Source organism: Mirounga leonina, unplaced genomic scaffold, assembly GCF_011800145.1.
Source record: "Mirounga leonina isolate KUSES-001 unplaced genomic scaffold, KU_Mleo_1.0 Mir_173, whole genome shotgun sequence".
Taxonomy (NCBI): Eukaryota; Metazoa; Chordata; class Mammalia; order Carnivora; family Phocidae; genus Mirounga; species Mirounga leonina.
Window position 1 is genome coordinate 78,506,389 of NW_023270447.1, and position 25,341 is coordinate 78,531,729.

The 25,341-nt window shown below is 58.3% G+C and overlaps 1 protein-coding gene across 1 annotated transcript in view; it reads left to right on the forward strand.

Moving 5' to 3' along the window:
* RAP1GAP (RAP1 GTPase activating protein) overlaps positions 1-25,341 on the forward strand; it is a 49,579-nt gene that overhangs the window by 15,261 nt on the left and 8,977 nt on the right. The window contains exons 3-18 of the mRNA XM_035020222.1: positions 6,377-6,470; positions 12,692-12,727; positions 13,677-13,724; positions 14,728-14,766; positions 15,254-15,439; positions 17,494-17,597; positions 17,877-17,955; positions 18,342-18,395; positions 19,470-19,553; positions 19,783-19,883; positions 20,015-20,144; positions 21,197-21,352; positions 21,806-21,877; positions 22,531-22,617; positions 23,053-23,190; positions 25,077-25,208. Of these exons, the coding sequence (XP_034876113.1) occupies positions 6,377-6,470; positions 12,692-12,727; positions 13,677-13,724; positions 14,728-14,766; positions 15,254-15,439; positions 17,494-17,597; positions 17,877-17,955; positions 18,342-18,395; positions 19,470-19,553; positions 19,783-19,883; positions 20,015-20,144; positions 21,197-21,352; positions 21,806-21,877; positions 22,531-22,617; positions 23,053-23,190; positions 25,077-25,208 (1,540 nt within the window). The remainder of the gene's footprint in view (positions 1-6,376; positions 6,471-12,691; positions 12,728-13,676; positions 13,725-14,727; positions 14,767-15,253; positions 15,440-17,493; positions 17,598-17,876; positions 17,956-18,341; positions 18,396-19,469; positions 19,554-19,782; positions 19,884-20,014; positions 20,145-21,196; positions 21,353-21,805; positions 21,878-22,530; positions 22,618-23,052; positions 23,191-25,076; positions 25,209-25,341) is intronic.

Here is a 25,341-nt window from a genome sequence, read left to right on the forward strand (position 1 = left end):
GCTTCAGGTGCCTTGTGAGGCTGTTGACAAAGGTCGAGCGCGAAGGAGGTAGTTTGCAAACTGTAAAGTACCAGGCTGGGTCAGCGGCTGTTGTCATTATCCTGGCAGGTAGAGGCCCCTGGGCTAGGTCACCTCAGAGTCACACCTTCCCCCCTGCCCCGAGTGTAGGGAGGAGTCCGTCCCAGGGAGGTGCGGGGGTGGAGGGGGGGGGGTCATGCCCAGGCCACAGTGGAGCTCTGGCCACCTGGGCAGAGGAGGTGCTGGTATGCAGCCGGTGGATGGGAGGCCCAGGCCCTAGGTGCTGTGCCCCTGGGTGGGGGCCGGTCCCATGACCTCCTCTCGGGGCTGCCAACCTGTTGTTTGCTCAGGAGGCCACCTCCAGGCCTGGCTCCGGCATCCGGGTGTCTTGGTGCTCAGCCAACATGGAGTGAGGGTGGGGGCCCCAAGTGCTGCGTTCCTGCTCACCCCCTCTGCCCAGCCTGGAGACTGAGGCCTGCTCCCCCCACTCCCAGGGGGGCCCCACCAACGCTACCATTTTGGTGGTTGTGGGACCCTGGCCCCTCTTGCAACCTTGCTGAGCCTCTGCTTGCTTATTTCTGAGATGCCGTGATGGTAACAACAGCCCTCCATCAGGGTTGTTGTTGTAAGGACTACGTGACATCAACGCACTCGGCTCCCCCACCCACATGCTCCCTCTTGAGTCCTGGTAGAGGTCAAAAGTGCCTGGGGAAAGGAGAGCCAAGAGTGGCCATGTCTGTGTCCCTCCCCTCCCTGTGCGCCTTGGGGGGAGGGGGCTGGGCTGCCTGGGCTTGGCTTCAGAAACTTGCTTACTGGGCTGTCCCTGGCCACCTTCCCTGGGACCTTGGCAAGGCCAGGGACTGGGGGGGGGGGCGGTTGAGCACTGGAGACAATGGGCCTCTGTGGCCCACAGGGGAGGGGGCATTTCCAGGGAGTCTCTAGTCTCCAGTTTCAGGAGATTAGAGTCCCCTCAGACCTGATACCACGGCTGGGAGATATAGGCAGCCCCCCCGCCCCATCCAGAGGGCCTCTCTCAGGGGGGTGAGGGCCCACAGGAGTAGCCCTCCACACCTGCTTTTCCCCTTGAGGTCTGTGCCCTCTGCTGTCCCCCACGTGAGTTATCAGCTTGGTAGAACCAGTTGGTTTCATGGAGACCAGGGAGACTCAAGGGACCCTGGCCTCCGGTGACCAGCCCTGGGCTGGGCTGGACCCCTCAGGCCCTGTCCTGGGCTAGCCCCCCACAAGTCCTTCTCAGCCTGATGTTCTTTGGCTAGCTGAGTACCTGCTCTGCCCTCTGGTTTCCCAACTTGTATGTGTGCTGTCCAGCACCTGTCCAGCTCCCCTGCTCCCTGTCACAGGCTTCCTGCCTTGATGGTCACCTGCTCTGGCCACCAGAGTTTCACCTGTTTAAGATGAACCTTAAAGCATGAATAGTTCACCAGGCCCCAAAGAAGGAAAAGGGAGCCCCCAGCAGAGGGAACAGCCTGTGTAGAGCCTCAGCAGTGAAACAGTGTGTCTTATTTGCAAAACTGCTTGCAGCCCAGCCAGGCTAGGACAAGGCCACTGGGGCCGGACAGGAAGAGGGGGTGTGTGGAGATGAGGCTAGGAGAGTCAGCAGGGGCCACACCCACCTGGGGACCTCCATCCAGCAGCTATCTTTGGGTGGCCACAGGGTCAAGTCATACCCGCAGGAAAGCCCAGCCACCGCTCTAGTGCCCTGAAAGGGTGGAGTTCTCCGGGAGAGTGGCTAACAATAAAATAATAATAATAATAATAATAATAATAATAATAATAATAATAGCAAATGCTTCTCTAGGGCTTACTCTACTCTGCGGTTCACAGCGGCTTCTAAGGGGGGATATTATCCCTCATTTTGCAGAGGGGGAGAAAGACAGGACCCTCCCACCAACTCTCCAGCTGGCTAACAGGGGAGAAGTAACCCAGGAAGGCATCTGGCCAGCTTCCTCAGCCTAACCTAACTCCCTCCACTGTGCCTCCATCTGACCTGCAGTTTGGCAGTGGGCGGAACCACCCTGAGATGCTCCCCCGCCGGACCCCAGTGTGGCTCTGGAGCCCTGGACTGACGGAAGACCTGGGTTCTTGTTCCCAGTCGGCTTCTGCTTTGCTGGGGGACCTCGAGGTGGTGGTTTAACCACTCTGAGCCTTGGTTTATCCTTCTGGGAATTGGAGATCCTAGCGACTGCCTTATCTCCCACTCCAGTTCCGGTGAGACTCCCAGGAGTGAGCAGATAAAGAGCACTTTTGGAAAAGTACAAAGAGCTGTACTCACGACAGTGAGATTATTATTGTTACCTCGATGTGAAGATAAGGGATGGGAGGAGGTGAAGTGACAGTTGCCAAGAAACCCGGGAGCTGTCAGCAGTGGCTTCCGGCCTGGCTCATCCCTCCCACTCAGGAGCTGGGCCACTGGGCTCCCCCCCCCCCCACCAACCGCTGCGAGAGATGGGTGCTCCCACGGGGTGGGGAGCTGGGGCCAGCTGGCTGGCGGCCACGGCCACGCACCTCCAGGGCCTGAAGGTGACCCTGGAATGTGCCTGGCCTGGACGCCAGCATGGCTTAGGCTTTCTGTGTGACCTTGGGCAAGTCACCTCCTCTCTGGCTGCCACCTTTGCCTGTGGCCAGGTGTCCTGTACCTGGAGGCAGGTGTCCAGACCAGACAGGGCAGGACTGGATCTGGACCTAGGGAAGATCCTTGGTGGTGGCTGCGGGAGCCAGGGAGGGCTGCCCTGGGGAAGCCACTGGGAGCCAAGGCTGGGTGACTGGACTGAGGTTCTGGGTTGAGAGCAGCTGTGATGAGTGTAGTGGAAGAACCTTGGGCTGGAGTACAACCTCTGTTCTGCCCTTTCCCTGTATGACCATGGACTTCTCACTTAACCTCTCTGAGCCTGTTTTCTTATCTGAAGAAAAGGTGGATAATATTCAACCTCACAAAGTTGTCAGGGTGCTCAGATGAGACAATAGATTGTAGAGTGCTGTGCAGATACGACTTTGGTCATGGCAGGGGGAGGGGAAAAGAGGGGAGAGGTCCCCGTGTCCCAGCATGCTGCAGGCACCTCCCAGCTGCTGCACGTGCAGGGAGATGCAAAGCATTTTAAGCTGAGCCAGGCCATGGGGTCAGGAAGGTTTGCAAAGAAGTGGGGAGGGGCAGCCCCATGTGAACAGAATGGTTAAGACCAGGAGGAGAGGAGGGTGGGATAGAGACCGGGGCGGGGCGGGGGGCACGGTGGCGGAGGTTCAAGTTCACGAGAGGGAGGGAAACGGCCAAGTTGGGGGAGGTCTGCAGAGGCCAGAGGCAGAAGGGGAATGGAGGGGGCTAGAAAGATGGGGGTGAGATGGGTACAGGGTGAGGGACGCTGAGAGGGGGAGAGGAGACAAGGGGACCTGGGCGGGGGGGAGACAGGCTGAGTTTATTCATCCTTGCCAAATTATTTATTGAGCAAGTAGTATCTATTCAGAGTCAATAGAGTGTAGCATCAGGGCACCTAGACCCAGATGGTTGAGGGTTCAGATCCTCTGTTTCACTTACTGTCATTGTGACCTTGGACAAGTTGCTTAACCTGTCTGTGGCTTAGTGCTCTCCTTTGAAAGACTGAATCCAAGCAAAGCAGTTAGAGCAGAGACTGCCCAGGGCACCTCCGTCCAGTGGCAGCGTTAGCTGTCCTTGCTATTACTATTACTGCCTCTCTGACGCAACCTGCTGGGTCCGCCCGTGTGGTGAAGTTCAGATCTTGGGCTCTGGAGTGACAAACCTGCGTTCCAATGCCTGCTCTGCCTCCTTCACTATGTGACTTTGGGCACATTAACATAGCTTGCTGAGCTTCTGTCTCCCCATGTGTAAAAGCAGGCGGTTTTTGAGCCCCTGCCTCTCACTGGGTTGGGGTGATGATTAAGTGAAATCATACAAGGCACAGGTGGGCTGTGGCTTTTGTGATTACTGTCCTTCTGGTCCCTCAGGGCTGGGATGGATGGGGCAGGCAGGGCCCAGAGCCTCCAGTTCCTGCTCTGTCCCCATTGTGGAGTCCCTCCGGTCTCCTGCCCTTTAGGGCCTCAGCAATGACCTTGTAGGTGGAGGAGTTGCCTGGCAGGGGGAGGGGGGCCCTATTGGAAGGGGCCTACTCTAGCCAGCCAGGAACTAGAGAGTTGAGAGCCTTGGGGCAGGGTCCCGGACGGAAGTCAGACCCCAGCCCCCCCTTGTCTCGAGAGACCTCCCTAGTCCTGTGCCAGCATGAGCAGTCCTGTGTGGGATGGGTACCTGGACATGGGGAAGCTCAGACTGAGGGGTGTGTTAGGGAGCTGTTGCCAGACCGGTAGCAGCCACTGTCTGAGCTTGAATAGCTCAATCATGGGCCACAACCTCCACTGGGCAGCCAGGGCCACACCGAGACCACTGTCCCCATGTCCCCACCACTAAGGGGTGCCAGCTTCCCCGGGGCTGCGACCCCAGCACTTCCTGGCCGCCGGGCAACCTCTGCCCTCCATCCCACTGGCACTGGCCTTGCTCAGTCAAGGGCGTGTGCTTTACATTCAGGCTGTCACCCACCTGCTAGGGGAAATGGCTTCATCTCTCTGAGCTTCAGTGTCTCCATCTATAAAAAGGGGGATAAATAAGGCCAATCTCCCAGCAGTGTAATGAGGGTGTAAAAATGCTTGACACAGTTCCAGGCACATGACCCAGGTCTCGACAAAGAGTCCTCAGGGCAACCTTGTGGAATTTGCCTGGACCATTTCTGTGGGACTCTCTCTCTACTCCCCCGGCTCCGGTCTCTCACCAGGTCAGCACGCCTTGCAACCTGCAGGGACCTAAGTTCAGGCTCTTTCCTTGCTCACAAACCTCCAGTGCCTCCTTGCTGCCAAACTCCATTCATTCATTGACTCATTCCATTATTTATCCATTCAACAAATACCGAATGAGATCCTAACTCGGGGACCCAGAGTTTACCATGAATGAATGAATACCAAAGACTTGATTGAGTAAAGACCTACTAGCTGCCCAGGTTCTATGAATTTTTTTGGAAGCAGAGGCTGGGAGGGGTGTGTCACTGACTCAAGGTCACACAACAGGTAAGTGCCTGGGAATACCCTCCTCACACTGATGCCACTGCTTGAAATGCCAAGCCACCATATCTATTTTTCTGGGTCAAGCCCTGCTTAGTGTAGGCCCCACTTTAAAGATGCTAGCAGCCCTGGGAGGCGGAGAGGCATCTGGTGCGTGCTGCGGGGCTGTGGACCACTCCTCTGGGCCGCTTCTCCTACCAGAGAGGCTGGGCTGAGGGGAGTCAGCAGGCGGGGCTCAGAGGCTGCGGGGCCTCCTTCCTGGGCCAGGTTCCTGCAGGCCCTTCCCCTTTCAGGGTGTGGCAGTCCCGGCCCCGCCTGACTCAAGCCCTCCTCTGTGGGCCGCTGAGGATCATTTGGCGGCCTGAATGATTCACCCTCTCAGGACCAGCCTCAGTGGATGGGACCGGGGCGGGGGTGCAGCCACGTCAGGGTGGCCCCAGGCGGCAAGGGGAAGCCAGGCCTGCTCACCCGGCCCTGGGCTCCCTGGGTTCCAGGAGCCACTGGGCACTTCCTCTCCGTGACCCCCGAGGTAGCCTCCCCAGCAGGCTTTCTAAGGTGACAGGAGCTGACTTCACCCTCACCAGACCTGCTTCCTTTCCTCAGGGAGGGGTGTGGGTGTGGGCAAAGAGGCTGAACTTGGAGTCAGGCCTCACACAGACGCTGGCTCTGCCCCTGACCAGCTGTGTGACCTCTGCCTGCCTCTGGGTCCTCATCTGTTACGTGAGAATACCAGTGTGGTGAGGAGTCTGTGCCCTCAGGCCTGGAAACAGGGGCTTGGCCCAGGGCCTGGCACACCGTAGGCCCAGTGGGTGTCTACTGTTGTTATTGTCATTAAGAACAGCAATAGCCCAAGTGTTCTCTTAGTCCTAAGGCTGTGTCTCCCTGAAGGCTCAGGGAGAGGTCTATAGAGGTTGAGCACCCTGCTTAGTACGGAGGTCAGAGGACTCAGCCCTCCACAGCAAGCCTCATGGTCCCCTGCCTCAGTCTACCCATCTTCAGAATGGGCTGTGGATGTCCTCTTGGCTGGAGTATGTGTGTGTGTGGGAGGGGGGGTTAACATAGAACTTGGGGAGAGACCCTGTCCACATCCCTGATCTTTGGGGAAGGAGAGCCTCTTTGGCCACCCTGCTCCAGAAGCTTCTCCTCTCCCTCCTCCTGGGGAACCCAGGACCCCTCCTCCATGAAATCTGTCCCCCAACTCTGAGAGCAACTCTTCCTCCCAAAGTTCACCCATCTCCCAGCTTGGGGCTCTCCCTGACCACAGACCCTTTCTGTCTTCCAGGAGGAGTGATGGGCAGAACCAGCGCTTCCCTCAGGCATTAGACCTACCACGCACGGACTTGGCTCCCCTCCATCCTGCTTCACTCTACCCCAAGGTGAGTGCCTCCTCCCACTACCCCTGCTCTGGGGACCGCTGGGGCTGAGAGATCATTAAAAAGGACCGCTGGACAGGGGTAAAATGTTCAAGCAGATGCTGCTTAGGGTTTGGCTCCCCAAGGGGACACCACTTGTCACCCCTGGGTGGGTTGGACCGGGGTCTGTAGCACTGCTGGGGAGGGGGCAAAACGGCTGGGAATAAACCAGCCAACCACCTTCATTATCAACACCACCATTGGCCTTCTCATCTGTAGACCAGGCATAATGATAGCGCCCGGCACAGAGCGATCGTGAGAATTAAATGAAAAAGTACCAGTAACACATTCCATGCACAATGTCCGGCACACGGCAAGAGCTCTAGAAATGAGATCATCAGAATCGAACGTTTGCCCGGCACTTGATTTGTGTCAGATTTTTGTGCTGGGCGCTGCGGGGCCAGAAATCAATCTGACACAGACCCTGCCCTCAAGGAGCCAGAGTCCAGGTGAGAGATGAGTAACTAAACAACTTAGCAGAATACCAGTAGCAACCACTAGCATTTACTGAGATATACTATGTGCCATGTGGGTACTTAATGCTTTACAGCATTAATCTATTTCATTCCATCCTCAGACTATAAGTACTATGTGATAGCTACTGCTATTAGTCCCATTTTGCAGATGAGAAAATCAAGGCTCAGAGAAGTTAAGTTCCTTGCTTAAAGACACACAGGTTAGGATATGATGGGGCTGGGACCGGAACTCAGGCTATATGACCAGAGTGCCTGGCCCTGTGGCCTCCCTGATACAGAAGGCCATAAGCCCTCACTTCTGCAGTACACTTTTTGGTTTCTAAAGCATGTCCACAGACATCATGCCTCTTGGGCATTTCATCAGACCTTGGGGTAGGCATTCTCCAGATGAGGAACCAGATGCTCAGAGAGATTTTCCCAAGGTCACACAGCCAGGAAATAGCAGACTCAGGGCTGGCCAAGGGCCACGTACCTCTCCTCAGCCAGGAAGGCATATGGCCAGGGACCTTAATCCTTGGGGGGGGACCACCACCTCCAAGGGGGTCCCAACTGAGTATCCTAGGGTAGCATCAGGGGATTCCTGAGACCCTTGCCTGCTCCCTGTGCCTGGGCAAAAGCCCAAGACAGGGCCATGTGGATCCTGGGGCTTGGCAGGAAGGGAGCAACTCGAGGGCACCTGAGTTCATGAAGCCCCCAGTCCCTCTCCCCCTAAGCATACAGGAGGAGGTCTTGGTTCTCACCAAGGGCTGTGTGCTCTTGGACCATAGCTTCCCCTCCCTGGGCCTCAGTCTTCCTATCAGGAAAATGAGGGTAGGAACAACCCATCACCCTGAGTCCTGCCTGCTCCGACAGCCTAGGGCTGCCTTTCACGGATTAGCTCCGAGCCACCTCCCCTCGGGCTTCCTGGCCTCCACCCAGTCAGACAGAAGCCTCCATTTCTGCCAACGTAGCTCAGACGGCAGGCTCCAAACCGCTTCCTCCTGACAGCCCACCCCTACTCCAGAAGCAAGACCCAGTCTGTGGAGCATCCTCCTTTGACAAGGAGGGAAACCGGAGTACGGAGAGTGAGTGATCCCCCTGGATGCCCAGCAAACCCGTGGTGGGGCTGAGGGGACTCAGGCCTATGACACATTCTCCATGCCCCTTCTCCAGCACCCTTAAGTCTGTGCACATTTATCATGTGGATGCAGCCAATCTGAGGGGCAAGTCACCTCCCTGTGCCAGTGGGCAAGTCCCTGCTCCTCTCTGGGCCTCAGTTTCCTCATCTGGAAAACAGAGGTGACAGTTCCTTCTCTACCCACTTTGCCCGCTTACACCTGGGTGATGACTATGAAACTAACTTTGGAAAGCAGGAATCAGGAAGCTGAACTGTATCAGCAGTGTTACGTTCCCAGGGCAGGACGGAACTCCCAGAAGGGACATTCCCCTCTCATTGGAAAACCACATTTGTACAGACACTGAGCTCTTCAGGGCCTTTCCACCCCGACACCCCCGCCCCCGCCATAGGGATTTCTCCACTCGGGAATTCAGACGTCTGCACACGTGTACCTCACAGTCTCCCCACACCTCTGTCCCTGGACACGTTCACACGTCTGCAAATGTATTCAGAGACTTGCACATGCACACAAGCATGTGTATACAGACACACATGTACAAACACAAATACCCAGGATGTCCACGCACACACAGCCACGCCTGGTCCCAGGGTCACACACATGCAGCTGCATGCACATGTGTGTACATCCTCCACTCTGCCTGTCACACAGACGTCTCCAGTGATGCGAGCAGGTCTCCCCTCCTCCCAGTGTGGGAATGGATATTTTCTCTGGCTGCATTTCGATGGGTGCCCGGAAGCGCTCAGGCCTGGAAGTGCCTGCATAAATCAATATTTGCTGCTGTTAATTATTAAAAACAAAACTACACCGTGTCTGGAACACACATCTCCAGAGTTCCTGCCGGCTCCCCGGGCTCCAACCTGACCCAGAGCCAGGTCTGGAGGAAAGAAAGGTCCGGTGCCTTCCTTCCAGGAGCCCTTAGCCCTGGAGACGCAGGGTGGTGGGCAGGCGCTGACAGCTTCTCCAAGAAGCTGACGAGAGGTTGTGCACTGAGCTGGTGGGCAGCCCTGCCCCTGCACGGTCCAAAGCAGCTGTTGTCGACTTGGCCACAGCTCAGGAAGCCCTTGCTGCTTTCCAGTACCTGTCTGGGGAAGGGGTGCTGAGGGCCTGGCCCTGCCCCTACTGTACAGTGGCAGACACGATGCAGGGCCAGCTGGAAGGGCCTGCAGAGGTGGGAAAACTGAGGGCCTTATGTTCTTCAGATGGGGAAACTGAAGCCTATGCAGGCGGCAGGGACTCACTCAAGTCCGCTCAGCAAGTTGTAGCGAGGCCAGTGCTAGAACCCTGAAGTCTTGGCAGTCCCTGTTCCCTCCCTCCCCCAGGATCAGGGCAGTTAGGGTCCTGTGTGGGCATAGCACCTGGGGAAGGGAGGGCACAGGCCAGTCACTGGCAGGCATTAGGAGGTGGGGGGAGATGAGGAGGGAGGGGAGAGCGGCTCCAGGCCTTTCCCTGGATTCCCAGTTTCTGTCTTTTCCTAGCTGTGTGAACCTGAGCATGATATTTCACCTCTTGAATCCAGTTTTCTATTCCGTAAAATGGGGATGACGCTCGTACCTCCTGGATTGTGGGGAGAGGTCATCCTTGCTAAGAGGGCAACATTAAGTAGATGCTCAAGGAGAGCCCTCTGTCTACGAGGTAATCTTCTCCTCTTCCTGCCCAGCTTCACAGCCTGTCCCCAGAACCCCGGCCCTGAGGCGGGATAGCCAGAGTCTGGGAAGACAGAGAAGGCAGGGTAGGGGCCCGCTGAATACATACAGCCTGGGGGCTCCACGGGGAAAGCAGAGAGCGCGCGGGCGAGGGCGCAGGCGCAGTGTCCGGGGACCGCGGGCCGGGCCGCGCGGGGGGCGGGGCCTCCGGTGTCCCCACCCCGGAATTCCGAAGCCACGCCCCCGCGCCGCCCGTACCTGGCGCCCCGCCCCCTCCGGGCCCGGCAGCCGGGCGAGCCCGGCTCAGGCAGTGTGCCCCCCGGAGCCCGGAGCCGAGAGCGCGGAGCTCGGCGCTGCGGGGCCCGGGCCGGGGCGCGCGCGGGCGGGAGCCGGCCGGGCCAGCTGAAGCGCCGCCGGGGCGGGGGCCCGGCCGGGCCAGGCTCGGGATGGCGCAGCCGCGGCCCCTGGCGCCCCCCGGCCGTGCGCGGAGGGGCTCGCTGCCCGCTGGGGCCGGCTGGCAGGTGAGGACCGGGGCGAGGGCGGCCTGGCCGAGGGGGTCTGCGGGAGCCGGCTCAGCCCGACGTGCCCGAAGCCGGGCAGGCTCTGCCCTAGCCAGGGCGGTGTGCGAGGCTCCGTCATGGAGGGTGTGTTAGCTTCTGGGCTGACACCCGGGCACGGCGGCCACAGGGCGCAGCCCTGCCCTGGGGTCCCGGGCCTTGGGCTCTTTCTCGAACCGCCCCCCGATCGGAGTGCCCGTGGCGGCACCGTGGCTCCGGGCTACCGTGGCGCTGTGTGTGCGTGCGTGAATCCGTGTGTCTGTTAGCCTCGGGACCACTTCACCGTCCCCTGCGCCCTTTAGGAGGGGTCTCAATGTCACAGTGTAACTTTGCGTGGTGCTCTGGGCCACTTCGCTCACCGTCTGCCACGTGTCGGGGCGTCTGCTGTGCCCGCGAGGCTGTAACTGTGGGTGTCACTTGTTGCTGTGTGTGCTCTCTGGGTGACAGTCCCATGTGTCAGTATTTATGTGGCTGTGACTCCCAGTGCATTGTTCCTGGCCATTGTTCCCTCGGGTCACCCTGAGTGGGGTGCTGGGGAGGCCAATAATGCGCCCACATCACTGCTGGGACTGTGCTGGGCTCAGATGGGGTGACCCAGGCACAGATGCCCATGTTGCTATTGTACAGGATGTTGAGTTAACAGTTGTGTTTGTCTACCTGGACTGCAGGTGTGTCAGTGCTTTCTGCTGTAGCTGCCTGGGGAATTGTCTCTTCCAAGCTCAGGGTGTTGGGTGTGGCCATAGGTGACCATGGGTCCGTGTCTCCCATGGACTCTCGGAGTGCACTTACAGGGTGGGTTTTGCCTCTGGAGGCAGGCCTCTGAGTGTGCACATGGGGTGTTCGTGTCTGGTGGTCCTCACGCTGTGTGTGTGCCTGTGATGGGTAGTGTGCCCTCCCGTGAGCGTGCGGGGGTGGTGTGTGCGCGTCAGACCTGTGCCCCTCACTCTTGCTGATGAACCACTTCCACAGTGGCTGAGCACTTTTTTTCCCTCCAAACTCACTCAGTGTTGCGGGGTCGGGTCTGTCATGTGTGTTACCAGGGTGCGTGACTCTGTTAGGGAAAGGTGAGCTTCTCTGTGGGTTCACAGTTTCTGTGAACGCAGCTGCCGACATCTGCGAGTGCATGTTACTGTGTCTCTCGGCGCACAGATGTGAGAGTGGGTTTGTGGTGTTTGTGTAGCTTCGTGTTCAATTACTGATGTGCACATCTGCACAGGGGTGGGTTGGTATCTGTGTGTTTGGCTTTGTGGGATGGACCTGTGTGTGTGTGAGTGGGTGTGCTCTTGTGTGACTTAGGACACTGACATGTGTATTTGTGTGTTAGCATATGGTTCTGAGGCTCAGGATTGGTGCGCACAGACCCCCTGGGTTTGTGGGGGGGGGCGGTTTATGTGTGTTTGCTTTCTTTGGTACGGTGAGGGTGTGTTTAAATATTGGTGCACAAGGCTGTGTGTGTTCAAGCAAGAGGGAGAGAAAGAAAGAGTATGTGTTTCCTGGTGTGCAAACCCATAGCACATGTGTGTGAGCTCAGGCAGGGCCCCCACTGGGCGGCAGGAGCCAAATGAGTGGAGGCCTTGGAAGTGCTGGGGGAGGGGCACTATCGTGGAGACCCCGGGGGGCGGTGGGGGGGGGGCGGCTTCCCAGGCCCAGCCCCCAGCGGCCCTGATGGGCTAGGAAGCCGCCTTCCAGGAAGGCTCGCAGGGAGTTGGCGCTGGAGAGGCGGGAGCTGCGGAGCCGAGCTGGCAGATGCCCCGAGTAACCCTGTGTGTGCCCTGACTGCCCTTGGCAGAGGTGGCCGCAGTGGGAGGGGCCGGGGGATGCGCGTGGACTCACACACAGCTGTTGAGCCAGTGGGACATCCCAGCGCTGTCTCCCCCGACAGCCCCCCCCCACCGACTCATACTGCTTGCGGGGTGGTGAGAGTGGGGCCCTCTTCCAGGAGAGGCGGGTGGAACCACAGACCCTCCTGAGGATCCCCACTGTCTCCTCTCTGGCGCTGGGACCTGGGGTACTTGGCCTGTCCTGGCACTGCCAAACTTGCGGTGACGTGGGGGAGATGTGTCTCTCCCTGAGGGTCACATCCGTCCGGGTCTGAGGCAGCAGACTCCTTACACTGGGAAGGGGACTGAGTGGGGTGGACTGCCGGGGGAGGGCCCTGGGCCCTGGGCTGACTTCACTAAGCAGTTGGTCAAGCCCTGCTGGTCATCTGCCCTGAGCTCCCTTCTACAGTGCCTTCTCCACTCCCCCTTGCTGCTCAGACAGGCCCACGGTGGTTGGTTAGAGTTGGGGGGACCAGGAGGGCTGGGGGTGGGTGGAGACTCCTCGGGGGCTTAGCAGGGTCAGCTGGGCTGGTCCTGAGGACTGACCTGCCCTCCTCCATCTCTGTTGCAGAACACAGATCTGTTTGAGATGATTGAGAAGATGCAGGTGAGGTTGGCTCTGTTGCCCATTTTGGGGAACCGCAGAGGGGGCTGGGCTGGAGTGGGGGCCCTTGCTATATCTCCAGCCCTGTTCCTCTCTGAGGACGGGCCAGGAGCCCTCAGCAGACTGTTCTGGGAGGAGGTGGTAGCAGTGCATTGTCCTGAGCCCTCAGGCTGGGGGTCTGAGTAGAGGATGGGGACTAGGAGTGCTAATTCCCTGTCTGACCCATGGGCCCAGACCCCACTTGTGTCTCCCCTGCTCCCTTCCCTGTGTAGGTCCCCAGCAGGGCTGGGATCAGTGGCTCATCCTAACCCACCCCCACACATTCACACACATTTCCCATCCCCCAAGAGGCATCCCAGGCTCTGCAGGACCCCCGTGTCGAATGGGACGAGGGACAGATGCCAGGGCACAGGCAAGGGGATGTGCCCCACCCCCTCTACCTGACCCCTGCCCACCTTCCACTCCCAGCCCTGGTCTTCCAGACCTCTGTCTGATGCATGGGTACGTGTGGGAGGTGGGGCAATTTGAACAAACCTCAGGAGCTTCCCCCCACATGTCAGTTCGCCCTCCAAACCCTCTCTTCTGCACCTTCCTGTTTCTTTGCCTCTCTCTTTTTCCATCTCTACCTCTCCCCTCCTCTCTCTCTCTCTCCCCCTCTGTCCCTTTCCTCTCTCTCTCAAAACACACATCTTTGTAGCTGCAGTGGCCTCCACCCCACACTCACACACTAGTGCGTGCAGGCCACCCCTGCCCCCAGTCCCAGCGGCACACATTCCCACACAGAGCCCCCAGCTCTCCCTGCAGAGGCCTGGATAACCAAGTGCCCAGCACCCTGGAGTACCCCCACATGCCGGGCTTTCCCCTTCACAGGGCTGTGAGCCTCCAGTGGGCTGGCAGTGCTGGTAGCAAGCGTGGGAGGGGTGTAACAGGATGTGTTCCCTTCTCTCTGCAGGGAAGCAGGATGGATGAACAACGATGCTCCTTCCCACCACCCCTCAAAGTAGGCTGGAACCATGGCCCCACCCCACCTTTCTGTGGCTGTCTGCCCGTACTATCTGCTTCCTGAGCAGCCTCTCCAAAGGGCTTGGGACCTGGAAGGGATGGGGAGACTCCCTCCCCAGGCGTGATCAGCCATTGCAGGGAAACGCAAACCCAGGATCAGCCATTGCAGGGAAACGCAAACCCAGGACCCAGGGGGCTTCTGCCTGGGAAGGCTGATGGGGAGGGGGGGAGAGGAGGAGATGGGAGGGGTGGCCTCGTTGCCCCCCCGATCCCCCTAACCCTCCAGCCACCTTCCCCCGAGCCTACTGTGGGGAGACAGACAGGAGGCGGGGGATGGAAGGAGATGGGAGGAGGCTCTTAGACTCAATTTTCTTGGGGTGGGAGTCCCACCTCCCCTCCAGATAGGCATATGGTTCTGTGGTTTATTTGGGACCTCAACAATCCAAGGAGACTGGCGGCTGGGCATGGGGTGGGGCGAGGTGGGCCCAGAGCTTCAAGGTGAAGGTTGAAGGGGGAGTCCGTGGGCATATGCCTGATACTTTGTCCAGAGCAGGGGTTTTCAAACCAGGAGCATCAGCATTACCTGGGAGCTCGTTAGAATGTAAATTCTTAAAAAAAAAAAAAAAAAAGTAAAATTTGGGGCCCCACCCAGACCCTGGGAAACTGGGGGTGGGGCACAGCTGTGTGTTTAAGGAGTCCTGGAGGCCATTCTGATGCACTGAGAACCACTGGTCCCGAGGTTTCTTCTGGGGAGGCAGTGAGCCTTTTTCCCAAGGCAGAAAGAGCCCTGGAGGAGGCTGCCAGCACTGCGGGAGCTAAGTTTGCCTCAGCCTCTGCCTCGAGGGGTCACCCCAAGGCAAGCCCTGGGGAGATGACACAGCCCCATCCACCCTCCCAGCCCAGATGGCTGGCTGAACTTTGAGCATTCTGGGGAGGCTGGAAGTAAGTAAAGGGTGAAGACCCCACCCCAGCTGGGTCTCTGCCCTGTTTGTGTTTTGTAGACGGAGGAGGACTACATTCCCTACCCGAGCGTCCATGAGGTAACTGGCTGCACCCACTGAGCCCATCCCCACCCTGAGACCCAGAGGTGCCCACAAAGGGAGTCTGGATTCTCAGGTCCTCCTCCCTGCCAGGAGCCTGATCGCAGGCCTTGCTGTGGGCACCGGAGCCTCAGCTTACTGGCCCAAGTCTTCAGAGCCCCTGTGAACCTTTAGACCTCTAATCCAAACCTTCCAGCCTCTTGGCCAAGGTCATGCTCCCAACTCTACCTTCCCCCAAGTCCTCATCCTTGGAGACTGTAACACGGGGTTCCATGCAGCCTGGGTCTGTGCTTGCAGTAGGAGGAGAGTGGCTGGAGCAAGTCTGCTGGGGGGCGGGGGGATGCAAGCCCTGAGGCCCATGTAGGCTCTGGCTCGTTCCCTGGCACTCCTGAGCCATGGCAGAAGTGGCCCAGTCTGAGTTGGGGGGGGGGTCCCGGGGCCCTAGTAGGGTGCAGAGTGGGTGGCTTTCAGCTGAGTCCTCTTTCAGGTCCTAGGCCGAGAAGGACCTTTCCCCCTCATCCTGCTGCCCCAGTTCGGGGGCTACTGGATTGAAGGCACCAACCACGAAATCACCAGCGTCCCGGAGACAGAGCCGCTGCAATCACCCACGACCAAGGTGAAGCTCGAGTGTAACCCCACAGCCCGCATCTACCGGAAGCATTTTCTTGGCAAGGTGGGTAGTCCACCGGTGATAGGGGCCGGGCCTGGGAAGCAGCCAAACCCATGGGCTGGGGCTGGGTGATAGTCCCCGAGTCCCAGGTCTCGAAACATTGGTGGTGGATTCACGCATTCATTCAACGAACATTTATTGCAAAAGGCAGTATTATGCCATAGTGGTTAACAGCAGAGGCTCCACCATGGCGTGACCCTGGCTCTGTCACTTGCTACAAGAGACGCTGGACAAGTCACTTACCCTCCCTGTGCCTCTGTCTCCCCATCCATAAAAACTGAGATGGTGATGACACCCACCTCATGGGGTTGCTGCAAAGCTTTAACGAGAGCAATGCTTGTAAGGTGTTTAGAATGGTGTATGGCATAAAGCAAGTGCTCAGTCAAGGTTGGCAAGCAGTGAGCACCAGCTGTGTGCTCAGCCCCGTTCTAGGCACCAGGTATGCGGCAGCAAACAGAAGAGACCCAGGCCCTGCCCTTAGGTCAGGGTTGGGAGAACAGTGCAAACCCCTGCCCCATCTCCAGCCCCAGAGCAGAGGTCCCGCCCTGTGAAAACTTGTCAGTCAGCGGGTGAGACTGTGGGAGCTGGAGGGGAGGTCACATGCTGGGATCCAGTGTGTGTCGGGCCCCATGCCAGGTCCTGTTTCTGTGCCATTTTACAGCCCAGGTGGTGGGGAGAGGTGTGGGCTCTGGAGTCTCACGGCCTGGGTGTGCATCTGGGCTCTTCCATTTTTTGATGGCGTGACCTTGGGCAAGTTATTTAATCTTCCTGAGCCTGTTTCCTCAGCTGTAAAAACTCGGCTCATAAAAGCACGTGTAAAGCATGAGAACCATGCTAGGCATACAGTGAGCACTTAATCAGTGGTAGCTGTTATTACGTCTTCATAATTACTCTACGAGATCAGGATCGTCCTAGTTTTTACAGAAGAGGAAACTGAGGCTCATAGAGGTCAAGTGTCTTGGTGAAGGTCACACAATTACCGAGCTAGGAATTGGACCTAGCTCCGGCTGATGTTCCATTAAGATGCACTGGGAGGGCTCGAACTCCTAGCTCAAGGGACTTGAAGACCTCAGCACCAAGCGCCTGCCACTCCCTGTCTGCAGTCGGCGCCAAGCATTTGGGGGTTTCCATCGCTCTGTGCCGAGGCAGGGCCTGGGGGGACTCTCGGCTCCAGGTCGACTCAGACGGTCCCGGAGCTGCGGATTTGTGGGGCACATCCCCTGCCCCTTTCTCCACCTGCCCTCTGAGCACAGGTGTTCCCGTTTCAACAGGCGTTAACTTCCAGTATGACTCCTGGGGTGGCTGTTGCCGGGAGCCGTCCCCACTCCCAGGGCCGGGGCCAGCAGTGGAAGTCGGGGCCAGGCTGGGGTGGGATATCTTGCACTGCCAGTCTGCCGCTGACTTCAGGACTTCCCCATCCAGAGGTGCCAGCCCCAGGCTCCTCTCTGGGGGATGATTCCTGCTGCAGCTCCCCCTTGGGCCCGCTGCAGGTTTTCTTCCTAGCCCTGTGGCTCCTCCAGGTGAGGAAGGAGGGTGGGAACCCGCCCGGTGAGGCGCCCAGTGTGTTCATGAGAGGTTTCACTTCCTGTTTCTCACGGACCCTGGCTTCAGGGGCCACAGAGCCACAAGCTGAGCCATCAGTCAGATGATTTTTATTGAGCACCTACTGTGTGCCCAGCTCTGAGAAGGCCAGGGTCTGGGAGATAGGTATGCAGGTACAAATGTGGTCCTGTCTTTGATGAGGACAAACATTCATTGAACACCTACTCTCTGCTAGGCTGTTTATCTCCTTCAGTCCCTGCCACCATCCCACAAGGTAGTTAGCCTCCCATTTTACCGAGTGGGAAACTGAGGCAGAGAGGTGAGGCTACCCAGCTGGCAAGCGGCAGAGCAGGGATTTGAATGCAGGTCTATCTGATGCAGAGTTTGCCATTAGCCATGGCACCTGCTGCTTGGTGAAGGACCCCCATCTGGGAGTGAGCTGGCTTTCTGGTCTGGTTTCTGGAAGCCCCAAGCTCAGCTCTGCCCTCTCTCCGGGCCCCCGCCTCCCACCACAGGAGCATTTCAATTACTACTCACTGGACACTGCCCTGGGCCACCTTGTCTTCTCACTCAAGTATGATGTCATCGGGGACCAGGAGCACCTCCGGCTGCTGCTCAGGTGAGGGGGACTGAGGGGACCCTGCAACAGTAGGGAGGGCTGAGGTCTTACAGTCTAAAAGCCCAGCTCATTGTGCCCACTCTTCTCATCAAGGCCCAGTGAGGGCAGGGATTTGCCTGGGTTGCTCAGTGAGTTTGCCGCAAGCCAGGCCTGGCCCCATTACCACCTCTGGTCCTCCCTCTCCCTGGGATGTGTCCCCTCTGGGCTTACTCTGTGCGGAGGGGCTTCCGTCTCTCTCTCCCGCCGCCTAGCCCCTCAGCGTGGCCTTTCTCCTCCCAGGACCAAGTGCCGGACACACCATGATGTCATCCCCATCTCCTGCCTCACTGAGTTCCCCAATGTGGTCCAGATGGCAAAGGTGAGGCCTGTTTGGGCACCCCAGGTGGCCTCACAGCCGGGTGTGGCTTTGCCTGTGCACGCTGTCCCCTTGAGCCCCAGGTCCTGGCCCTGCCGCTGCAGCCCTGCCTCCGAGGTCCCACCTCTCCTGTGTCCCATGACACTGGCATGCGGCTGTGTGTTCTGGGCTCCTGTCCCCGGCCCGTGTGCTTTTCGGTCACTTTAGAGCACCTTCGGATAAGGGGACCCCAGTTCTCTTCACCCCCTCCTGAGCAGCGGTGAGCCCCCAGTCCTGCCGCAGACCCGGCGGCTCCCTCTCCTTTCCGCTGCTATAACCTCCCCAGATGGTGACCGGGGAGGCCCAGAGGCCCAGAGGCCCTCCCCTCAGCCCCTCCCTTCTCCCTGCAGCTGGTGTGTGAAGATGTGAATGTGGATCGCTTTTACCCTGTGCTCTACCCCAAGGTACGGCTGCATCTGGGCCCCGCGCCCTGGGCTGGGTGGCTAACTGGGGAACTGAGCATTTATGGGGCACCTGTTGTGCGCAGGGTATTCCCCCCAAGTTCGCTCATTTAATCCACACAACAACTGTGCAAAGTCTACTTTTGCAGAAGAGGAAGCAGAGGGCCACAATGGCCCTGTGCCTTATCTGGCGACGCACAGCAGATGAAGGAGGCCCGCCTTTTAACTGTAGCGTCATCCACCTTGGAGGCAGGCCTTACTTCCCGGAACTCTCATGCCATTTGGGGACCCTCTCAAGGGCAGTCAGTGCTCCTGAGCCAGGGGACTCCGCTTGGCCTTGCCTTCTGACCCGAGGGGACACGGGGAGAGGGAACAAGCAGGGGCCTCCATAAATGCCGCCCCCCAGACAGCGGCTGTGCCCCCAGCTCTGGCGCCGGCTTTGACGCACTGTGGCCTTGTGGGGAAAGCAGCGGGGCTTGTCTTGAGTGAGTCAGGGGTGCTTCCTGGAAGAGGTGGCCCTGAAAGACATGTCAGCCCTCGTGGGTTCCAGTCCTGGAACAAGGGGATGCTATGGTCCAGGAAAGGTCCCCCAAAGGAAGGGGCCTCCGAAATCAGATGTTACCTCTCAGGTACAAAAGAGGCAACTGAGGCCCAAGGTAAGGGGAACGCCTCAAGGCCCCACAGCAAGTTGGTGGGGCTTGACTCATTCGAGAACAATGCTGTGGGTTTACAGAGGAGCCAAGGAACAAGTGGGTATTACAGAACGGACTCAGGTGAGGGCCTGTGGGCAAGACTCAAGGGCAGTGAGCTTCAGCTTTGGTCGTGAGTTCAAGTCCCAGCTCTGCCACTCGCGGGCAGTTTACCTGACGCAAGTCACAAGTTACTTAAGCTCTCTGAACCTTGGGTTCTTCCTTTGTAAAATGGGGACAGCAGCAGCGTCTCCCTCACGGGCTTGTCGTGAAGATGAAATGAGAGGACACGGGTAGAGTACCCGGTAGGGAGCTTAGCACGGAGTCAGAGCAATAAACAGCAGCTTGTGCAAGCGGCCCATTTCACCCCTGGTCCTCTCCCCCCCAGGCTTCCCGCCTCATCGTCACCTTTGACGAGCATGTTATCAGCAATAACTTCAAGTTTGGAGTCATATATCAGAAGCTTGGACAGGTGCGCTCACCCTCTCCTCCCGCCTTCCCCGCCCACCTGGCCGTGAATCTGGGGCCTCAGACCTTTGCCAGTGAGGGCTCCTGCCCAGGGGCTGTGCTTTCCAGGAGCTTGAGGGGGCGGGTGCCCGGAGGTCCTCCTCCCAGCCTGCTCTGGATGTGAGTGGGGGGTGGGGGGCGGAGGCTGCTCAGGGGTGCCAGCTCGGTGACCTCTGCCCTCCTTGTGTCCCCAGACCTCCGAGGAAGAGCTCTTTAGCACCAATGAGGAAAGCCCCGCCTTCGTGGAGTTTCTCGAATTTCTGGGCCAGAAGGTCAAACTGCAGGACTTTAAAGGGTGAGCATTAGGTGGGAAGAGCATCACTTAATTGGACCCGTGCCCTTGGGCAGGGAGGGAGCCCCGTCCTGGCCCCATGGAGGCCTGGCTGGGGCTGGAGACTGAGCCGTGGCCTGGGGGGCGTGGGGCAGGTTCCGAGGAGGCCTGGACGTGACCCACGGGCAGACGGGGACCGAGTCTGTGTACTGCACCTTCCGCAACAAGGAGATCATGTTTCACGTGTCCACCAAGCTGCCCTACACAGAAGGGGACGCCCAGCAGGTAGCCTGGGCACCCACCCACCTGCTTCCCACCTGTCCTCCTGTCCCCCCATCTGCCTGTCCGTTCAGTGTTCACCACAGCAGGTTCAAGGGGCCCTGGGATATAGACATGGCAACGATCCATTCCCCCTACTTGTGGGCTCTCGTGGGGGCAGGGTGACACGCTGCTATAATGTCGGGAAAGTCTGTTTCCACATCCATGCAATGGGGATGATAATGGCATTGCCCTCGTAGGTGAGCCTCCGTGCGGGAATGCACACTGAGTGGCTAGAACAGCATCTGGTACATAACGAGAGCTCAGTAAATGGGAGTTAGTGTTTTTACAGGGAGAGGCATTGTGGGGTCACATGGGGGCACTTAAACTTGGCAGAGGTAGGAGTCAAGAAAAGCTTTTAAGACAAAATGATTTCTAGGCCCCAAAGGAGCTGGGAGAAGGAGGGGGAATGTTCCAGGTGGAGAAAATGGCTTCCACCTTCTGCAGAGGCCCAGAGGCGAGAAAGTGCAGGGCATATTCTGGGAGCTGAACTCCGAAATTTGTCACCTATCCCAAGCTTCCTGAAGGGCTGTCCATTTGACCCTGTGCCCCCAGCCCAGGCGGATAAAAGGGTAGTGTGAGAAAAATGGAAATATTTGTGTTTAGTGTCCTTTAAGTTTCTTCTAAGAGGATCCTCTGTTCATCTCAGCAACATAAATGTATATGCTGAGTGGAACCTCTCTGTTCGTGAGGGGCTGTGTTTGGGGTATTGAGACAGAAGGAGGGCTGAGAGGTAGAGCCTGGGGCCCAGGAGCCCTGGGTTCAAATCCTCTAACTCACAGCAGGGCCTTGCAAGTCCCTTCTCTCTTGGCCTCCATTTCCTCATCGGCCACAGGATTCCAAGAAAACTAAAATAATTTGAAGACAAGTTTCTCCTGACATTTTTGGGGGGTGGAAGCGAATCCTTAGACATGCCCTCTGCCTACCCCAAACCCTCCCACCGTCTTGCGGGCACCCTCCCCTGCACCCAGCGAGCCCCTCTCTGGCCAGGTGGTGAAGGCCTGTGGCCCTGTGCTCAGTTGCAGCGAAAGCGGCACATCGGGAACGACATTGTCGCTGTAGTCTTCCAGGACGAGAACACACCCTTTGTGCCTGACATGATTGCATCCAACTTCCTGCATGCCTATGTGGTGGTACAGGCCGAGGGCGGGGGGCCTGATGGCCCGCTCTACAAGGTGGGTGATCGCGGAGCCTCCCAGGGGGGATCAGCCGCAACCCCAGGCCCTGCCCTGCCCTGAGTCACTATGAGACGTCTCTGAGCCTTGGTTTTCCCACCTGTAGATAAGGGGACTGTCCAGAGGACTCTGAGTCCCCCTCTCGCTCTGTGGATGGAGGATTCCCATCCTGCCCTCTCTGCCCCCTCCCCAGATTATCCCCCTCAATGGAGCTGGTTACCCTCCTCCATCCTTTAGCCTCCTTGCCCTTCACTATCCTCCATGACCCCTGAGATCCTCCACCTCTTCTCACCACTCAAATTCAGGACTAAGGATGGAGGGAGCTGAAATCCTGGGGTTCACTCACCCAATCAGCAGTTATGGAACCTTCCCCAGCAAGGAGTAGGCCTGGGATGAATTAGGGGTCTCTGGCTGGGGTGGGGACTCCACAGGAAATGCTGCTCTCCCTTCCAGGTCTCTGTCACTGCTAGAGATGACGTGCCCTTCTTCGGGCCCCCCCTTCCGGACCCCGCTGTGTTCAGGAAGGTGAGGGGCAGCCCCCAGCCCCAGTCATGGACAGAGCAGGACAAAATGGGTGGGGGTTGGGGGAGGCACACATTCTGCTGTAAGAAGTCCTAAAGCCCCACTGTGTGCCAGGGCAGCTGGGCTCCCCTAACCATGTAACTGGGGCCTGGCTTTTAGTCCAAATTGATAAAAACTGTGATCTTTACTTACAAAGTCGCGGAACAAACTGCACCATTGTTTTAGCTTTCTCATAGCAGACTCTGTGGCCTTTCCTAACTGCTATTATCTTTTTGACAATTACAGTCTTCTTTCTTCTAAAATGTTTGGGAAGGGGCACACGTTTCTCTCACCTGTCAGAAGCCACACTTTGAGCCTTGGCTTCAGACCCCTCACTTCTCCCCCAGACCGAGGCAGTAGGAGACCCCAGCCAGCCCCTTACATCTGTGAGGTTTGCTCTCCTGAGGGGTGGGCAACCATGAAGGGCACAGGGGGCCCTCACAGGTACCTAGGCTGGGAGCTGAGGCCAAGGAGGCACCCTTCTGGGAGTGAAGAGGACGACCCCAGGGCCCCAGCAGGTCACGGCTCAGGGACTCCAGCCCGAGTCACTGGGGCTCAGCCCCTTGCCTCTGTGTTCATCTGAGCCCCTTTCTCCTCTCCACACTGGGGGCTCCCAGGGGCCTGAGTTCCAGGAATTTTTGCTGACAAAGCTGATCAATGCTGAATATGCCTGCTACAAGGCAGAGAAGTTTGCCAAACTGGAGGTGAGGATGGGCTGTTGGGCTGAACCCCTCCCCCCAACCTAGGATTTCAGCCCTGCCCTTGGGGAGGGAAATGCCATGTTCAGACTTTGACCTGAGAGAGAACTGTCTGGGGTGGGGGCGGATTTACGCGTGAGCAGGGCTAGGTTCAGGGGAGAGGAAGTAGGGCACTTCTAGGAATATGTGAGGAATGTCCCAGGGGGCGCCCGCAGGTGGGCAGGCTGGCACAGAGGACACCGTGGGGGAGGGGGGTACCTGGTGATCGGGACAGGAGGAGCCCTGGGGGCTGCTGGAGCTGCGGAGGGGCCCAGGGGAAGCCAGCGTAGGCTCCCGGGGCCCAGGCCCACTCCCTACTCACTCAGAGAAGGTGGGATTCTAATTGTGGAACGAAGGGCCGATCACCGGGCTCTCTCCTGATGGCCTCCCCCTGGCCCACAGGAGCGGACACGGGCCGCCCTCCTGGAGACGCTCTATGAGGAACTGCACATCCACAGTCAGTCCATGATGGGCCTGGGCGGTGACGAGGACAAGATGGAGAATGGCGGCGGTGGCGGTGGCTTCTTCGAGTCTTTTAAGGTAAAGAACCAGGGTCTACCTGGGGCGGAGGGGCCGGTGCCTGTCTGGGGTGGAGTCGGGGGCGGGGTTATGGGCAAGGCGTGGGGGTGTGGCCGGAGGCGGGCTCTCATGGGGGGGGAGTCGAGTGGGGGCGGAGCTAGGGGAGGAGTCAGGGGCGGGGTTAATAAACAGGCGTGAGATGAGCTAGGAGCTGGGTGGCAAGTGCCTGAGGTAGAGTCTGGATGATGGCGAGCCTCAGGCTGGACCTAGGCTTTAGGGTGGGGCTCTGACTTGGGAGGAGTTAATGGTTGGAGGCGGGGCCTAGGCTTGAGGGTGGAGTCTACAGGGAGTTCTGCAAAGGTTGGAGCTTTCTAGGTGGTAACCAGGTTCCTCTGGTGGTGGCTACCAGGTAAGCAGGCAGAAAAGAGAGGAGGTCTCTGTCCTCACAGGGAAAGAAACAGAAGTCTGAGGTGCGGTATGTGAATTGAGTGGCCATGGGAGAGGGACCAGGCCTGTGTGACCCTGTGACCTGGCTGTCTCTGGTTTAGTGACACCTTGGGTTCAAATCCCAGTTCTGCCACTTACCAGCTTTAGCATGCTCGGAGCCTCAGTTTCTTTCTTTCTTTCCTTTTTTTAAGTTTTATTTATTTAAATAATCTCTACACTCAACTTGGGGCTCAAACTCATGGCCCGTGATCAAAAGTCGCATGCTCTTCCCACTGAGCCAGCCAAGCACCCCTGAGCCTTGGTTTCTTTATCTACTGGGTAGGGCAATGGCAGTTTACCTCCTACAACTGTTGAGAATTATTTGTAAAGGACTTAGATTAGTGCAATATAAGTTCAAAAGCAAAATGCAAAACCCTGCCCATCTACCTCAGCAGTTGCTGTCCAAAGTAAGAGGCAGAGGAGGGGGCATTCCTCTTTGCCCCATAGGTCCTGGACTCTCCGAAGCTACAGGTCCCCAGGCCGTGGCTTCCTTGCCACCTTCTCCTCCTCCCACAGGAGGGGAACTGCCCATCCTCCAGGGGCCCTGCCAGGTTGGCTGGGCCTCACCTTCACCCCAGGGCAGGCAGCAATGCTGGAGATGTGGGTTTGTAGTGGGTTTCCATAAGGGGATTGGCCCAGCTGCCTGGGCCTGCCCTGGACTTAGGCGAACAGATGGTCTTTGAGAAAGGGGCCTGAGGACAGCCCTGCCTCTGCTCACTAGAGACAGGGAATGGGGGGGATGAACATGGGTCTGGGGTGCCTTGAGGGGAGTGGGGGGTCCAGTGACCCCACATCTCTGGTAGGTGCTGGACAGTAGACCTGGATTAAGTCAAAGAATTTCTCAGAGGCAGCAGAGCCCACAGTTAAGGGCACGTAATTTGGTGTATGGGTTCCAGGCTTGTCTCGAATGTGTAAAATGGGCATGATAATAGTGGCCACCTCGTAGGGTGGATTGAATGAGTGAACATGAAGTACCTGGCCCCATAGGAAATGTTCAGTACAGATTGTCCTAGAAAAGCAAGGAAGAAAAGGCTAGAGGAAGGAAAGAGAAGAAAGTAGGAGAGAAAGCCCTAAGATCAAGAAACTGAGGTTTCTGGAGGGCTCTCTGTGCGTGCTCTAGGTCATGCCCCAGCATCTTCTGCAATCCTTACAACAGCCACTTGAGAGTCCTAGGGGGCTCAGAGAGGTGCGGTAGCTTGTCCAGCATCACCCAGCAAGTTGGTGGCAGAGCCAAGGCCCAAACTACCCTTAGGCACCATGTGGACCTGCCCCTCCTGTGGCGTCACAGGCAGGGACTTCCTGGGGTTACCAAGAGTGGCATTGGTGGGGAGGGACCAGATGCCTGGGCTCCTGGGTTTCCCGGGGGGGAGGAGGGACCTCATAAAGTCTGTGCCTCCTCCACTCCCACCCCACCTTCACAGCGGGTCATCCGGAGCCGCAGCCAGTCCATGGACGCCATGGGACTAAGCAACAAGAAGCCCAATACCGTGTCGACCAGCCACAGCGGCAGCTTTGCCCCCAACAACCCCGACCTGGCCAAGGCAGCTGGAATAGTGAGTGCCCCCCCCAGGCGGCCCCCGCCCCCCCCCCCCCCCGGGGCCCCCCCCCCCCCCCCATTGCTCTGCTGTCTGAGTGCCCATCCTGGGTTCTAGACTCAGTCTAGCCACTGTTCTCCCTGGGGGTCCA